This window comes from Equus caballus, chromosome X (genome assembly GCF_041296265.1).
Source record: "Equus caballus isolate H_3958 breed thoroughbred chromosome X, TB-T2T, whole genome shotgun sequence".
Lineage (NCBI taxonomy): Eukaryota > Metazoa > Chordata > Mammalia > Perissodactyla > Equidae > Equus > Equus caballus.
In genome coordinates, this window is record NC_091715.1 from 8,384,597 (window position 1) to 8,401,062 (window position 16,466).

Genomic DNA, 16,466 nt, shown 5'->3' on the forward strand with positions numbered 1-16,466 from the left:
AATGAGGCCGGAAGACGAGACTTAAGATGTTAACGGCCTGAGAAGGACCCAGCAGCCTCCCCGCCCACTGCTCACCCGCTGTCACCGGGGGAACTCCAAGCCTGCCACCTGCTTGTCCTTGCCCAGGGGTGCCCCGCTGCCTTATTCATGCCTCCGCCCAAGGCCACTGCCCATCTAGACCCGACTCCAGCCCGGGGTCCTCCCTGCTGAGCCACGCAGCACGGCCCCGGAGCTCCCCGCGAGCAGTCGCCCCAGCGCAGCCAGGCAGGCTCTCTGCTAAGCGCCTCCCACGTCCCGGCCGCACAGCGCACGCCCGGCGCGGAGCCCACGTCAGCCGCCTTTCCCACGAGGACGGGAGGCGCCGCTCTGCGGGAAGCCCGCCTTCCCCAAAACCTGGCGGGGACCCGCGGAGGCGCGCTCGAGCGGGAGTGCGCGCGCCCGGTGGCTCCCAGGTCCGGCAGCGGCGCGGGGCGGGCAGAGGCGGGACCGAGGGCGGGGCGGCCGCAGCCTCCGCCATTCCCGGCTCCCTCCCCCATCCCCGTCGCTGCGCGCCACCTACCCGCCCCCACCCCTCTGCCCCACCGCGCGCGCTCCGCCCGCCCCGGAGCCTCGCCCTCCGCCACGATGAGCAAATGAGCGCGAGCGAGGGCATGAAATTTAAATTCCACTCAGGGGAGAAAGTGCTGTGCTTCGAGCCTGACCCCACCAAGGCGCGAGTGCTGTACGATGCCAAGGTGCCGCCGCGGAGGGCCAGAGGGAGGCGCGGGCCGGGGGCCCCCGGGACGGAGGCGGATGCGGGTGCGCGGAGCTGGGGAAGCGGCGGGGCCCGGGCGCTCCCTGCCGGCGGCTCCTCGGCCTGCGCGGCGCCGCGCGCGCGGCAGGGGGCGCTCGCGGGGCAGTCGGGGCCAGGGCGCTTCCGCTTCCGCCCGGCGCGCGGGGCTATGCGTGCGGTGTCGCGAGGCTGGGGCCGCGGCGTCGGTTTGCGCGCGCGACGCCAGCGAGCGCCGCGCGTCGAGGAGGCTGCTCGCCGACGCCTCTGCCTTGGCGTTAAATCTCTCCTCATCCTGCGCGGTCCAGCGCCGTGTAGGCTCCCGTGCGACGCCCTGACCGACCGAGCCAGGTCCTAATCCATAGCGTCACAGCGCTGGCCGTCGATTCGCGATATCGTTGCCCTGGGGCCCTAGTCGTGTCTAGGGCCTACCCCTCCCGCAGGCCACGACTCCCCCTCCACCTCGAGGGCAAGGTTGACCCGGTGCCTCGTCCTTCGGGCCTTGCAGCATTTAGGTTTCCAATCCCCGAGTCGCGCCCCTTGCCTGTCCCCGTAAGTCTCGGGGGCGGCGGGGTCGCGGTATGAGTCACATCCGCAGCTCCTCAGGTCCGGATGGCGAGAGGGTGTGGGCATCGCGGTCCGGGGGTGGGGGCTGGCGCCGGTCCCCAGGGCCCCAGGTGCGTCTGGGCGGTGCTGCCCTTTGGGGGACTTCCCCAGGCCTCCGGGCTCTGCGGGTTCTACTCTCGGGCTCCGCCCCCGCAGCTCCTGTCTCTGTTTTCTGTCCCTCCTCCCTCCCTGCCTTTAGTCTCCCCAGGGGTGCCACGCCCCATCATTTGCCCCAGATGTTCCCTGAGGGGACACCGCTGGGAGGGATGGCGTAATCTCCTGCCAGCCTTCCCAGGCCCTGGACGCTGCGGAGCCGGGGAGACTACAACTCCCAGAGGTCTCAGGGCTGTGGCTCTCTTGTCTGGCATGGACTCTCTCATTAGTGACAAATCGGCCGGCCAGTGGCTTCAGACGCTGCATCCTCTTCTCACGATCAGAGACCAATCACGGGGTGGTTGGAGGGATGTTTCCTATTTTGAGGCATCCACTCAGGGGAAAAAAATGGAATTGAAAGGAAAAATGTTTCAACCCAGTTCTCGGTCTAAAAAAGGAGAGAATACTTTCTTTTCTTTTAGAAAAAGGTCTATGATCTAGTTTTTCTGATCTAGCTTCTAATATTCTGCATGTTCTGTCATTTGTGGGCAATATTTTCTGGTTTCAGATTGTCGATGTTATTGTTGGGAAAGACGAAAAGGGCAGAAAGATCCCAGAATATCTAATCCATTTTAATGGTTGGAACAGAAGGTGAGTGTATTTGTTAAACCAGACTGAAAATTGATAACCTCTGCAGCACAGGAACGTTGCAAACTTCTTTAAGTTTTACAGACACTTGTAGAAAAGCTTCATTTCCTGTTTTTGCTTTTTCATCAAACTTTGCTATTCTGAAGAATGATTACTTTTAAGTAGATTATATTTGGATTCTCTATGGGTAATTCTAGAAACGCCAGTCGCTTCTGTGTCTGAATGAGTTCCTTTTTCAGTTTGTTTGCATCTTTTTTGTATGATTTAAAAATATTTAGTTTTCTAAAATGTAATTATGGGACACTTCTGTTCCTCTGAGGTGCTTTTAGCATTTGTTTCATATCAAACTGAAATACTGAATTTACATCCTTTTCCTTTTTTGTTTGATTAGCTGGGATAGATGGGCAGCTGAAGATCATGTCCTTCGTGACACCGATGAAAATCGGAGATTACAGCGTAAATTGGCAAGAAAAGCTGTAGCTCGCCTGTAAGAATACAAAAATCATGATATAAATGTTATTCAATGTGTTTTCTCTTAGTGTTTAGAATTTTTATGATTTAAAGGTAAAAATATGGCAAACATGGTTTATTAATTTTACATATTTAAAGTGTGTTAGTGTTTCTATTGTAGTCTAAATAACTGCTGTGTTTTCAGAGAGGTTATTGTATAATATTCTGAAATGAAGAGTGCCGTTTATGTTCTAAAGTTTAGTTTTTAGGTACTTAAGAATCATGTTGTTATATGTGGTTTTTCCCTCCAGACCCATATCAGTCAAGGTGAAAATTTATTTCAGCCTTGTTGACGTTTTTCAGGAGAAGCACAGGAAGAAAGAGGAAGCGACGCAGATTGCCTGGCGTTGACTCTGTCTTAAAAAGCCTCCCCGTTGAAGAAAAAGATGAAAATGATGAAAACTGTGAGTGGCTTCACTTCATTTTCTCTGGCTAAAAGAAGTGTTACCTAGTTCTTTTATATCACAGGATTGAGGAGGAGGATTCATTGAAATTTTAGACAGGGAAACATTTGAAGCTCATTACATGTAACATTTACCCTTTTGTTTTTGACAATTAAAGTAGCAGTCAGTAAGTTCGTAATTTGACCTCATCAGTCATGCTCATGACCACTGCCTTCTTGGCCAGTGTGTTTATACTAACCCCTTAGGGTCAGTTAGTAGAACCCCTTGTGTTTTCTCCTTAGCACCTCCCGGGCCTCGGCCGCACTTAATGAATGCAACAGAGAACCATAGGATCCTAGGTGACTAAACACTTTTAGATCATTAATGTTGTGGTTTTTGCAGCCACTGAAATTGGTGTTATATTTCTCAAATTTTTATTCTGAAAGGTACAGTATTTTCAGCATTTAAAACACATGCAGGACTGTAGTTTATTATTGCCAGCAGTAGGACACACACTCCACCTTAAAGAAGTGTAAGGGTCAAGGAAGTATATAATGCAGGTTTGCCTGATATTTTCTGTTTTACCTAGCAATAAGCAGTTCCTCTGGTGACAGTAGTGAAGAAAAGGATGAAGAAATAAGTGAAGAAAGTGATATTGAAGAAAAGACTGAAGTGGTATGAAGTTTTTATTGTAAAAAAAACTTTGTCTCTGGTATTTTTGTAAAAATACTTTTTTTAACCAAATATTATAAAGCTATACTTGATGCTTCAGGGACCATACCCTTATTTATAGTCGCCATATGAACCTCTTCGTGGCTCATTATGCTCATAATGTGTTTTCATAAATCATAGTTACCTCTTTCCAATGAAATTGTGAACTTTACTTTTATAATGGTGATTAATTTTTAAATGTTGTGTATCAGAATTTGGCATCTTCTGCCTGCCTTTAGAGTTAATGTAAATCCCACTGGTAAACTTAAATGGGGAAGAAACAAAATAAGCATTTGCATTGTGGTTAGTGCCCTAAAACGAGTTAACTTTTGACCTTTAATGTACTTTTCATTAGAGCATGTGACATCATTACTGGTGTAAACATTGAGGATTAACTGAGTTTGTTTCATAGTAGGCTCTCATGTGTTAGTCTTTCTTTGGATATAAGCTCTCCTACTATTTTAAGTAGTTAAAAATGGAATTGTGATATTGCAGAAGGAGGAACCAGAGCTGCACAGAAAAAGGGAAATGGAAGAAAGAACAATAACTATAGAAATCCCTGAAGTTCTGAAGAAGAAGCTTGAGGACGATTGTTACTATATCAACAGGAGGAAACGGGTATACAGGGGGAACACACAAAACATGGATTTGTAATGGAGCTTTCATTTAGCCATATTTTGCAATCACAGACTCAAACAATTGAGAATCCTGGAGGAATGAAATTCATATTCTATGTTTTGTGTTGAGTTGGGTTTTAAAGTTCTCTGTCTGTAGTGATCTCCTGCTAATTAAATTAAGGCGTGCACAGTCTTTCCCACCCCTGGCTGTCCTTTAGAATTCTCTAGGGAGCTTTGCAAAATCCTGATGCCTGGGCAATTAAGAGGTTAAGGTGTAATTGATCTGTGGTTGAGGCCGGCTGTGGACGTATTCTTAGAGGCTTTCCAGGTGGCTCTAATGGGTCACTAAGATAAGAACCACTGCTTATGTTTATTTTAAAAATTAATACTATAATCCACATGGGGATATGATAAGTAGAAGAAAAAAATCAAAGAGCTTCAAAGCATATTTGTTTAAAAGATTCTCTTCAAACAGCATTGGCTTTAATTTTGACTTAAAAAAGTGATATAGACAAGATCACTGTTTCTTGGAATATATGGTTTATATAACGAGATGCATACATCAGATGTCTATATTTTTTATGACAGTTAGTGAAACTTCCGTGCCAGACCAACATCATAACTATTTTGGAATCCTACGTGAAGCACTTTGCTATCAATGCAGCCTTTTCAGCCAATGAGAGACCCCGTCACCATCATGCTATGCCACATGCTAACATGAATGTGCATTATGTTCCAGCAGAAAAGAAGTGAGTTGGGGAGGGGAAATTGCTGTCTCATGGTTTTTTGTGTATTAGAGAAGTGACTTCCATTTAGAACAGGTAGCACTGTCTCCGTTTTTATAATTTGGAGTTCATTTAATATATCACTTAATAATAATTCATTTAATAACCAATTTAATATCAAAATATTGTCCCTTTTTCAGAATGTTCAATAACTTCAGGTATCTGGTCGGGATGCATTGGGTGTATGTTCTGCTTCAACACCCAGACCAGTTGTTTTTCAGTGATGTAATTTAGGGAGAGAACTTTTCCTCGAGAAGCACCAGAGTGGGTGATAAGAATTGTATTAAAGCTTGTTTACAAGCAAGTCTTTATTCCAGTCAGAGTAATCGTCCTCATTGTCTGCCTTGTGCATGTGACCCAGCTGGAGTAGAGTCAGAGGTAGATTGGTTGAGTTGAAACAAGTGTTAGGAGTAGTTCATCAGGTCCACCCCCTTCACCTCCCAGTGATTGGGGTCTGTCCGCCTGCAGGACAGGCTGCTTGGGCTCCCTTTTGTGGCACTGACCATGTTCACTTGTGTTCAGTGTGGTTAGTTAACATTACTAGTGTACTTTCTGCACTTTATATTATAGATCTATTCTCACATTTAGTTCTTTATTGTTAGCATCTACAAATTCATTCTTTGGGTAGGTGTAACATATAGTGTTAAGTTTAAAACTCTGCCTTATTAAAAATGTGCAACTTCATTATGACACTTTGGAAAGTATTTATTGCATCTCTAATCTCTTCTTTTTAATCCTCGCAGCGTTGACCTTTGTAAGGAGATGGTGGATGGATTAAGAATAACCTTTGATTATACTCTCCCATTGGTTTTGCTCTATCCATATGAACAAGTTCAGTATAAAAAGGTGACATCATCCAAATTTTTTCTTCCAATTAAAGAAAGTGCCACAAATACTAATAGGTAAGTTAAACAGCTTGCAGGTTGACCATTAGATGTCAGCAGTCAAACAGTTGGATCTGTTTTTGAAGATTGCCATTTGATGCTGTGGGGCCAACATCTTTGGAGGAGAGAGAACATTGAAAACTACTTATACTGGTGGGTTTTATTCCTGGGTCAGCGAGGTCATCATTCGCTTTCAGATGGCTCTGGAAGATTTTACCAAGTGAAGATTCCAGTGTGAGAACTTGGTTAGATTTGAGCAGCTTTCCCCATCTTTCCAAAGACAGTGGGGTGAAGAGGGCACTGGGTGAGAACGGTAGAAGATGTGGGTTTGAATTTAGCTTCCTCACTTATTGGTTGTATGACTTGGGGACGTACCTTCTGAGTCTCTTGCTTCTGCCTCTGTCCAGTGGAAAGAAAATCTGCCTCCTTGGGTAGTTATTATTAAATGAGAAAGTTTGTGAAGGGCTGGCCACCTTTGGCCTTCAGGTAAAGGTTAGTTCCCTTCTCATTCTGCTGCATCACCACTTTATTCCCGCAGTGACCAAGCATGCCCAAATCTGTTCTTTGAGGGGAAAAAAAAAATCCCCTCACCTAACGTCTATACCTTTATCTGTATAAGCTACTTCCCTATCTCCCTCATGCCTCTCTTCCTGAGAGGGTGGTCTGTTTTTGTGAATTCCACTCATCCATCTCCTTTTTTTTTTTTTGAGGAAGATTAACCCTGAGCTAACTACTGCTAATCCTCCTCTCTTTGCTAAGGAGGACTGGCCCTGAGCTAACATCCATGCCCATCTTCCTTTGCTTTATACGTGGGACGCCTGCCACAGCATGGCTTTTGCCAAGTGGTGCTGTGTCCACACCCGGGATCCGAACCTGTGAACCCCGGGCTGCCGAGAAGCAGAACGTGCGAACTTAACCGCTGCACCACCGGTCTGGCCCTGTCATCAATCCCGTCTTGCCTCCTTATCACCTGCCTGTGTCTACTACCACCCATTCTCACTCTGCTCCCTGAGGGAGAGCACTAACAACTTGCCACTTGCCATATACCATGCTCTGTATCGGACACTTTTCCCCTCTGTCCCCTTCTCCCTTCCCTTTGTGGCTCCTGTCTCCTGGTTCTGTCTGCCTCATGATCATCTCTTCTCAGCCTGCCTTTTTTTTCTACATTGGTTTCACCCCAGGTGAGAGGCCTGTGCGACTCACTGGGGACCTGTGTCAGTGTCCCCATGCCCTACTCCAGACTTCAAGCTTCCCAGGGTCCGAGGTGGACTGTGTCCCACAAAGCTCAGCTGATGCTTCTGGCTTTTCTAGTCCTGTGAATCGTTACATTGTGATGAGATAATGTGCTATTCTTATTGTCTTGACCAGGGTTTCCTCAATCTTGGCCCTCTTGACTTTTTGAATGGTATCAGTCTCTGTGGTGGTGCTGTCCTGTGCACTGTAGGGTGTTGAGAAGTGTCCCTGGCCTCTACCCACTAGATGCTGGTAGTACTTTCCTAGTTGTGACCACCAAAACTGTCTTCAGACAATGCCAGTGTCCCCTGGCGGGACAAAATCACTCCCAATTGAGAAGCACTGCTCTAAGACAAATATAAGAGGGCCATCATGATCTGTAATCCCAGCATGCCTCATGGAGTTAGTGAGAGGATTAAAATGATTTCATATGTCTAGTTACTCTTTAAGAAAACATTTGTTTTGGCACATTTGGAAGTGAAAGCTTATAACCCTCCTGGAGTGGAGTTGAGAGTGTGTTGTCTGTTCTTTCTGAAGGAGGACATTTGTGAACCACTCCAGGTTTTGCAGAGATTATCTGCAGGCCAAGCGTGTGTGATGCTCTCCCCTCTTTCTTCACAGGAACCAGGAGGAGCTCTCTCCGAGCCCACCTTTGTTGAATCCATCCACACCACAGTCCACGGAGAGTCAGCCAGCTACAGGTGAGCCAGCCACCCCCAAAAGGCGCAAAGCCGAGCCGGAAGCCTTGCAGTCTCTGAGGCGGTCCACACGCCACTCTACCAACTGTGACAGGCTGTCTGAGAGCAGCGCCTCACCTCAGCCCAAGCGCCGGCAGCAGGACACATCCTCCAGCATGCCCAAGCTGTTCCTGCACCTGGAGAAGAGTAGGTCCATTCCTGGGTATGGGAAGGCCATTTCCTTTGTGTTTGGTCTGGGCTGGAAATTGAGCTCCTAAAAGAAGTCCAGCCGGCAGGTGGGCTGGGGAAAGAATGGAGGTGAGTGCACAGTCACACGCAGTTTTGTCCACTCGGCTGTGGGAATTCAAGTCAGGAGTTTACCCTCCACCGAGGCTCGTGAGGCATTTTCCCTAGCCTGCAAGCTGGAGCAACTGGCAGGAGAGAGGACCCACCACACCTTCAGCTCTGCAGTTGGATGCTTGGCGCCTGCTGGTTTAGCTCTTTTTTTTTTTTAAGATTTTAGTTTTCCTTTTTCTCCCCAAAGTCCCCCCCCCCCCCCCGGTACATAGTTGTATATTTTTAGTTGTGGGTCCTTCTGGTTGTGGCATGTAGGACCCCGCCTCAGCATGGCTTGATGAGTGGTGCTATGTCTGCACCCAGGATCCAAACTGGCGAAACCCTGGGCCACTGAAGCAGAGCACGCGAACTTAACCACTCAGCCACGGGGCCGGCTCCTAGCTCTGCCTTAAGAGTCCCTTAGCAGTTGCTCCCCACTTCCCCTCCCAGCCCTAATCTACCATACTAGGCAACCACTAATTTCTTCCTGTCCCTATGGACTTGCCTTTTCTGGGCATGAATTTGTATCAAGGGAATCATACAATAAGTGGTCTTTTTTTTGCCAAATAATATTCCTGGTACTGTCTTTTATAATAGAAAACTGTTATTGTTGAAGATGAATAACTTCTCTGATTTTGTAGCCGTCTTCCAGCAGTCTTTCATTCGGTACCTGTGTGATTTACAAGCGAACAGTTAACGTCTTTTTCTTTGAAGAGACACCTGTGCATAGCAGATCGTCCTCTCCTGCTCCTCTGACCCCCAGTAAGGAAGGGAGCACGGTGTTTGCCACCTTTGAAGGCAGAAGAACAAATGAAATAAACGAGGTAAAGCCTTAGTATTTGCTGTCATCCCCAGCGTGTCCTTCCTTCTGTGGTTGCTTAAGTCCTGTGGGAGGAAATTGGGTTTCCTTAGAAGCATTATGTTGCTCTTGCTGTGAATATTAACAAAATTGTTCATGTGATGATGTTTAACATTGTGTTTTTGATTTTTAAAATGAGAAAATTGTTAGCGTTCCAGCCCTACAATTAGTCATATTTTATCTTAAATAAGTGCAAGTATTGAAATATGAATATTTTCATTTTATAGAACAGGTGTCAGCACACTTTTCCGCAAAGGCCAGAGTGTAAATATTTTAGGCTTTATGGGCCACACAGTCTCTGTCAAGACTACGCAACTCCAAAAGCAGCTATAGACACTGTGTAAATGAATGGGCATGCTGTGTTCCAATAAAATTTTATGGACACTGAAATTTGAATATCAGATGGTTTTCGCATGTTATGAGATATTGTTCTTTTGGTGTTTTTCCAACCATTTAAAAATATAAAATCCATCCTTAACACTAATTAATAGCCATCCCTTTGAGGGCGTGCTGTATGCCCAGCATTGTGCCAGGCATTTGAGCTAAATTACCTCAAATTCCCAAGAACCACCTTGCCATCAAGTTTCCATTTTACAGACAAGGAAACTTCATTTAAAAACTCTATTTTTAAGGCCTGTTAACTGATGTTTAGGTAGTGAGTGTTTCAGGGGTTCAGGAGATGTCTTAGTCCCTGGGATATTTTGTTAATCTCACCTAGGAGGTGGGATTTCCTTGTTTCTGTGCACGTGGGAGATGGCTTTACTAGGCAGGGAGAACATTTGATGATGAAGGTTGGCAGACTTTCTGTAAAGGGTCAGATGGTAATTATTTTCAGGGCTGCGCACCATACAGCCTTCTTTCAAGACTACCCAACTCTGCTGTTACAGCATGAAAGTGGTGTGGACAGCTCATAAATGAATGGGGGTGGCTGTGTGCCCCCAGAATTCATTCGTGCACACTGGTAATTGAATTTCATATGATTTTCATGTCATGAAATATTATTCATTTGATTTTTTTAACCGTTTAAAAATATAACAACCATTTTTAGCACAAGGGGGTCAGACTGGATTTGGCCTAAGGGCTATAGCTGGCTGATCTCTGATAGAGAAACTAGAAAACCCAATTTGTTTTACAGTGATGTGTTGAGGGAAGGTTAGGACATTCCTAGTACTAGCAGTCCCTAATGTCCCGGTTTTTTTTCTTCAGAGAAGGAAGCCCTGCGGGTGTTATTGTTTAAGGGGAATCTCCTTTCTTTTAAAAATCTGGATGTTCAGGCGGGGGAGGGGGGGGGCATTCCCACTCTGGTCAGTGGTGCAAGCCCACCATCTAGTGGTTATAGGTACAGCTGCAAGCTCTGGTGAAAAGGCAGGGTTTCTGGTAAATGGTGGGGGAGTGCAGCCGGCTCTCGCGGTGACTCATGAGACCTTAGTGAATTCCCACCTTCGGAAGAATCTCTATAGCAGTGTGTTCTAACTGGGGCTGTGCACCCAAATCACCTGAGACTTTCTCCCAAGGCTGTTCGCTGACCCATGGCATCAGGGGAGGGTCTGGACGCACACATTTCTCCTTAAGATGCACAAGTGGTTTCTGTGCACACTCCAGTTGAAAATCCCTTCGGTGGAAACCTGTTGGTTTCCGCCATGAAATGTACCTTTGATAGATAGATGTTACACTACTTTGAAATGTAGAGTTGAGTGAGTGAGGTCAACTGGCTTGCTAACTGGCTAAATGACCTGCTTTTGCATGTGTGCTTCGTGCTTCCAATGATTGCAAATTCCCAAATGTTCACTTCGGGTATCACTGTCAAAATAGTTCCCGAGCTTCAGCTGTGTGCACCACAGGGTTAGGTGCTGGGGATGGCATAAAGATACTGAAACCATATCCCTGCCGTCAGTCTACAGCACAGAAGGGTGGGGTCAGCAAGGCAAGAGCTGAAGCCAGGGCCTTCAGCATGGAGTCATCAGAACCATGGTGGTACTTGTTAGCTTCTACAATTTCATTTTGTTAAATTGACTACTTCAGCTTCCGGGGTGGTTTTGGCATTCTTCTGCTTTGTCTTGTAGAGGGTTTCCTTCGGCCCTACTATTTCCAGATTAAACTTGACAGATCCCGGAAGGTGAAGCAGCAACTCAATAGAATAGGTCTGTAATTTGCTGAAGTGTTTCTACAGAAGCTCAGCAGAGAGTTTTGAAATATAACTTACTTTAACAAAAGTCCAAAATCCACCTGTTCTGAAATTCAGAGTGAAGGAAAAGAAATCAGTTACGAGAGTTGAAGTCTGTTTTCACTTGATTCAACGTGTCAAATTAGTTTCCAAAGTGAATCTAACATAGCAGGAAATTAGGGAATCTTGCAACAATGGTAATATTACTGAAAACATCTTTGGATTGTGTTTTACTGCTTCGTTCTCTAATACAGCAAGATTTCCAATAAAGGAGGAGGGACAAAGTGACCAAATCAATTATAGCTAATTTATAGGTAGTAGCTGTTGAGAATTAGGAAATCAAATATTTCCTTAATCTAATTTTGAGTCTTCCCCCCTCATTTTTATTTGCTTTCATAGGCTTTTGCTTATTTTGATGTAGTGGCATTTTTTTGCTTTACATACAATTTATTGTCATAGTTTTTAGGTGATTAGAAGTGTCTCCATGTTACCAAGGAAGATGGATCCTCCTGTGATTGATTTAAAAGGCAAAACATGTTTTGAAAATACTATAGTAAAAAGGATGTAATATACATGCTAATATGTAATCTATGTGGGAAAGACACACCTCTATCCCCCGTGCCCCATAAATCATAATTCCACCACTGAGAAATGAACACTTAACATCTTGGTATTTTTCCATGTATTTATATGATAATTATACACATTATAGTGTGTATTTACTTTTTTGCAAGTGTATTGAACTTAATTATTTTGTAGCTTCATCCTCTTCACCATAATACATTATACTCTCCTATATCCTGAGATCATACCCCGAACGAGCTTCATGGGAAGTCAGAGGGGCTGCTTTAGAAGTTCCACATCCGTTTATTGTCACCATTTACTCCCATTTTCTGGTCCAGCTTGGAAGCAACTCCTGAGGTGCCAGAGGGACAGGAAGCTTGGGGGTGAGAATGTGACGCTGACGTCTGTCTGTCTGCTGGCCTGATAATGTCAAAGTATGCGTAGTGCTGCCAGGATTCCAAATGTTAGTGTCTGTTGATAATGGAGTGTTAAGATAAATAAAGCGTTTAATTCATGCTTTTCCCAGGTCCTCTCTTGGAAACTGGTACCTGACAGTTACCCCCCAGGTGACCAGCCACCTCCACCCTCTTACATTTACGGGGCACAACACTTGCTGCGATTGTTTGGTAAGGAATCCTGGTCCCTGCTTTCTTCTCCTCCCCCCCTTTTTTTTTGCTTTGGTTTTAACACTCTTGTTAGCTTATGTACATCTTTTGGTAATTTGGGGGTCTAAGAAAAATCATTGAAAGGTAACCTCTTCCAAAAAAAGGACACTGAATAAATCTTAAATTTCATTAAAAGTGTGTTTGTAATATTTGTACTACTACTCCACCTTTATCTTCAGTAATAGTTTTTGGTTTTGTTTGATAAGATAGATGTTAATTTCAGGTCGAATAAGGATAAACAGGGACCCAGACAATCCCTGAGTGTGTCCTGCCCATTGCCAGATTCTGCCAATTATAAATGGTTTTGCTTTTATTTTTAATGCAGTGAAACTTCCAGAAATCCTTGGAAAGATGTCCTTTTCTGAGAAGAATCTGAAGGCTTTACTGAAGCACTTTGATCTCTTTCTGAGGTATTTTTATTCCTTTGTCAAAACTTAGCTCTGCCACCTTATATATGACTTCTCTGAACTCTTTAACAAATGTGAAAGCTAGCTCTGGTATTTTAAATAGTAGCAGTATTACCTAAGTATGGTTGGTTCTAACTGTAATTGTAACATAGGGGATTTTTTCCCTATTTCTTTTTTCCATAATTTATCTGGTTTCTGAGTCAAGGGTATTCATTGTACAGAGATAAAATTTTTTGTGTCACTAGAACAATCTAGTTGGATAACCATGTGAATAGAAAATTAATTCTTTACAGTAGGAATGGTTGATAATTTAGTTTTAGATTTTTTATTCAGGAGTATCTTAAATGTTAGACTTTCCTTCATTGTACATATTATAAACTAACTTAAATATTAGCAATTACAGGTTGGATTTTGGTGTTTCCTTTAGAGTTAAGATAAATGACCATTAGTCTTTGCTGACAGTTTGTGAATTCAGAGAAAGGTATTGTTTTCTGTACCTGACAGAGCCTGTCATTTTATTATATCATAGGATCATTTGCCCCGAGTCTCTTCGCCGCCCCCCCCCACTCGCCCCACCATGCTGTAGGCCCCAGCTTCATTTATGCCTGTGGCCCAGCTCTCTCCCACCCAGATATCTATTGACCAGTTCCTCTCCTTGGGTTTCAAGGCTGGTCATCACCCTGCCTCACCCGGCTCATCCTATCTTCCTGACCTTGTTTCTTCCTTCTCTTTAAAGGGGTCCCTTTTCCTTGTAGTCAGGCCCCAACCTACAAGCACTAATCAAGTAGGATTTACCACATAGTGGAGAGCATTCCAGTCAGAGAAATCGATCTTGGAGTTTTTTAAAGATGCTTTTATGCAGGCATTTTGAATAAAGTGTTTGTGAATGAAATTAGACTTTATAGCATTTTATTAGAAATAACTTTCAAAAAGACCTTTTTCCCTTTTAGCCTCCCCCTCAAACAAACCCACAACTCTGTTTAGCATAAAAATTTTATAAGCTGAAATCAAATATTGCCAATAAAATGTGAAGAGATAGCTTCAAGTTAGCATAAGAAAGCCTGCTAATTTTGAGGTATGCCCAATACAAAATAGAAACTAGGGTTTTAGGAAGTAACTTAGAAAGATTCACAAGTAAATATAGTAATTGGTTTTGAAAATGTATCCAAAGGTATCAGCTAGAGAATCAGTGGACTCAGTAATTGCCATAAAAAGGGTACAATCAAAGAAGAAAAAGAGTTAGCTCTTGAATGAATTTTGACTCAGTTTTTACTAAAGAAGGTATTGTAGAGGTTTATCCTTACATTTTTAGGAATTTGGACAGATGGGAGGAGGCTGGGGAAACAAACATGAAGCTAATTAGGTTACTAGTTAATATGGCTCATGTGAGAATGTTTTAGCCCTCTATGGTGAAATCTTTCACACTTCAGAGTCAAGACGGTATCTGTGTATTGCAGACTCTTGAATGACTGGCCACATTTTAACATTCAAATGTGTCAGACGTCAGTCAGTCTCGTTTACAAGTTTTGGTACTGCTGGACCTGTAACACCTTTTGGCATGGCAAATTAGGACACAAAACGCTCTTTATTAGTTATACCATTCAATTGTGGTTTAACTTAGCCCATATAAGCATTGCAGATTTCTCAAGTGACCTTTGTTGAGTTTATAATTTATTTTTTATAGTTTGTTTTTGAAGCAGGAAAATGTAAAAATAGTCACTGAAGCCTTTTTTGCACAGAAGTGTTTATATAATCAAGACTGCCACCTAGCGGAATTTGGGTTCTATTCTATTTCTATTGTACACTTCATAGTGAAAGGATTCTGATGAAATAGTAATTAACATAGAAGCTGGATGTGTGCAATGAAAGTAATCAGTATATAGACATCAGGATTATATTCATTTTTTCTCTTCCCAATACCAAATAAGAGTGAAAAGTTAGAGTGGTTGGAAGTTAAGATTTTGCATGCTGGTATTTAGTCCTTACTGTGATGATCATCAGGGCCATTTTTTTCTTTTTCCAGGTTTTTAGCAGAATACCATGATGACTTCTTCCCAGAGTCTGCCTATGTCGCTGCCTGTGAGGCACACTACAGCACCAAGAACCCCAGGGCTATTTATTAAGGCTTTTAATGGTTCTGGAAGAAGAGCTTCTCTGTCGAGCTTTGTGTTCTCGGTTCCCAGTGAAGAGCTAGGGAGATGGTGGGCCTTCAGACAGAGTACACGCAGTGCCCTCCCTGGGGAGCTCTGACAGGCAGGCCCATTAATTTGAGTTGCTTACCTACTGTAGTTATTTCTGTTAAGGATTACTTCTTAGGTACCTGAACGGCCTCCAACATCTGACCCTTGCCACTGTACACGTGATCTGTGATGGTGAGAAAAGAGCAGCTGTGTTCACAGTGAAACGTTGATGAAAGTGTGTCTAGGTTAGGCTGTTTCAGTAGACGTTGGAGTTATTTGTTGGCAATAACCACACTTTTTAGTTATTTGTTAGCATTAAGCGAAATTGTTTTCCAAACTGTTTTCATTCTATGATGAGGCCGAGCAACTCTGTCCAACAGATTTTAGTTTTGCTTGGAAACCGCAAGGTAGTCCCAGAATATTTTAGAGGAATTGATATTGATGGCAAAAGAAAATTTGCAGCTATACATTTGCTTGTTACAGTTCATTTTCTCTAAAACCTTATTTTTGGTGATCTAAATAAAGCATTTCCTGTCTTGTTTGAGATTTTACAGCTGTACTTTGTTGTGTAATGTTATGGTTCCCTTTCTGTAAAACCTTATTTTTGGTGATCTAAATAAAGAATTGCCCATCTCGTTGGAAAGAACCAGGAGAGAGTTTGCACTCTGGCTTTGTCTTCTTTCTTTGTTGCAGAGGAACAGTAAGGTGACCTTTTGACTCATAACTTTTTGTTTTGTTTTGCTTTTGTGCCTTTTTTGTTAAGGCTTTTTGTTTTCCTTTCCTTCTTTGATTTTGCCTCACTTGGCGGCTTGACTAGGAGGTGGTTACTAGAAGTTGGTGCAGCTCTTTGCTGTCTTGTTGCTGTACTCGTGGCTGGTCTGGGACCAACACATTTATCCTCCTCCATCGTTACCAGCTGTTGGTCTCCGAAGTCACCCTTCTACTCATCCTTGTTTCTTACATGCCTCCCCCAAGCTCGCTCTCCCGGGATGTTTTAGAAAGTTCTAACACAATTGAAGGGATACTAGTACCACACAAGCCTTGAATAGAGCCCCTGCCTTTTCTTATAGGTCAGTTCACTTGACCTTAACTTCCAAGATCACTGATCATGAATGACAAGGGCCACGGGAAGTTTTTTTTAAAGCTATAAATGGTTCCATCAGAGAGACTTATGCATGCACTGATCAGTGAGAATCATAACCTCTAAATCAGAGTAGACATCATCTCAGTGCACTTAGTTGCTAAGTAAGACTTGGGTTTTTGGTGTCTAATCTGGAGTAGCATTTGGATTCATCCTAGGTTTCATCTCCATTTGGTTTATGCAATGCATGTTTAAATCTGGTGCACTTGCAGCATGCTCTGAATTATTGAAAAA

At 43.9% G+C, this 16,466-nt stretch overlaps 1 protein-coding gene across 3 annotated transcripts; it reads left to right on the forward strand.

Moving 5' to 3' along the window:
• The first annotated feature begins 354 nt into the window (after window positions 1-354).
• On the forward strand, window positions 355-15,743 carry MSL3 (MSL complex subunit 3). Of its 3 annotated transcripts, none has more exons than XM_023634415.2 (13): window positions 355-734; window positions 2,037-2,119; window positions 2,508-2,603; window positions 2,930-3,030; window positions 3,599-3,684; window positions 4,216-4,338; window positions 4,926-5,086; window positions 5,866-6,024; window positions 7,861-8,123; window positions 8,967-9,076; window positions 12,366-12,465; window positions 12,830-12,914; window positions 14,935-15,743. In XM_023634415.2, the coding sequence occupies exons 1-13, from the start codon at window positions 633-635 to the stop codon at window positions 15,032-15,034; spliced, it is 1,569 nt and encodes a 522-aa protein (XP_023490183.1). In that variant the 5' UTR covers window positions 355-632; the 3' UTR covers window positions 15,035-15,743. The 3 variants fall into 3 exon arrangements, with proteins under 3 accessions (XP_023490183.1, XP_023490185.1, XP_014584245.1); XM_023634417.2 differs by having other exon boundaries at window positions 421-734; window positions 7,861-7,940; XM_014728759.2 differs by lacking the exon at window positions 355-734 and adding an exon at window positions 898-1,120.
• Window positions 15,744-16,466: the final 723 nt, after the last annotated feature.

What these genes read in the sequence shown, in the direction of transcription:
- MSL3 (XM_023634415.2), top strand. Translation starts at nt 633, where the DNA reads ATGAGCGCGAGCGAGGGCATGAAATTTAAATTCCACTCAGGGGAGAAA. An exon ending in TTGAAGAAAAGACTGAAGTG is followed by an intron (nt 3,685 to 4,215) that starts GTATGAAGTTTT and finishes GTGATATTGCAG; the next exon opens with AAGGAGGAACCAGAGCTGCA. An exon ending in ACACTTGCTGCGATTGTTTG is followed by an intron (nt 12,466 to 12,829) that starts GTAAGGAATCCT and finishes TTTTTAATGCAG; the next exon opens with TGAAACTTCCAGAAATCCTT.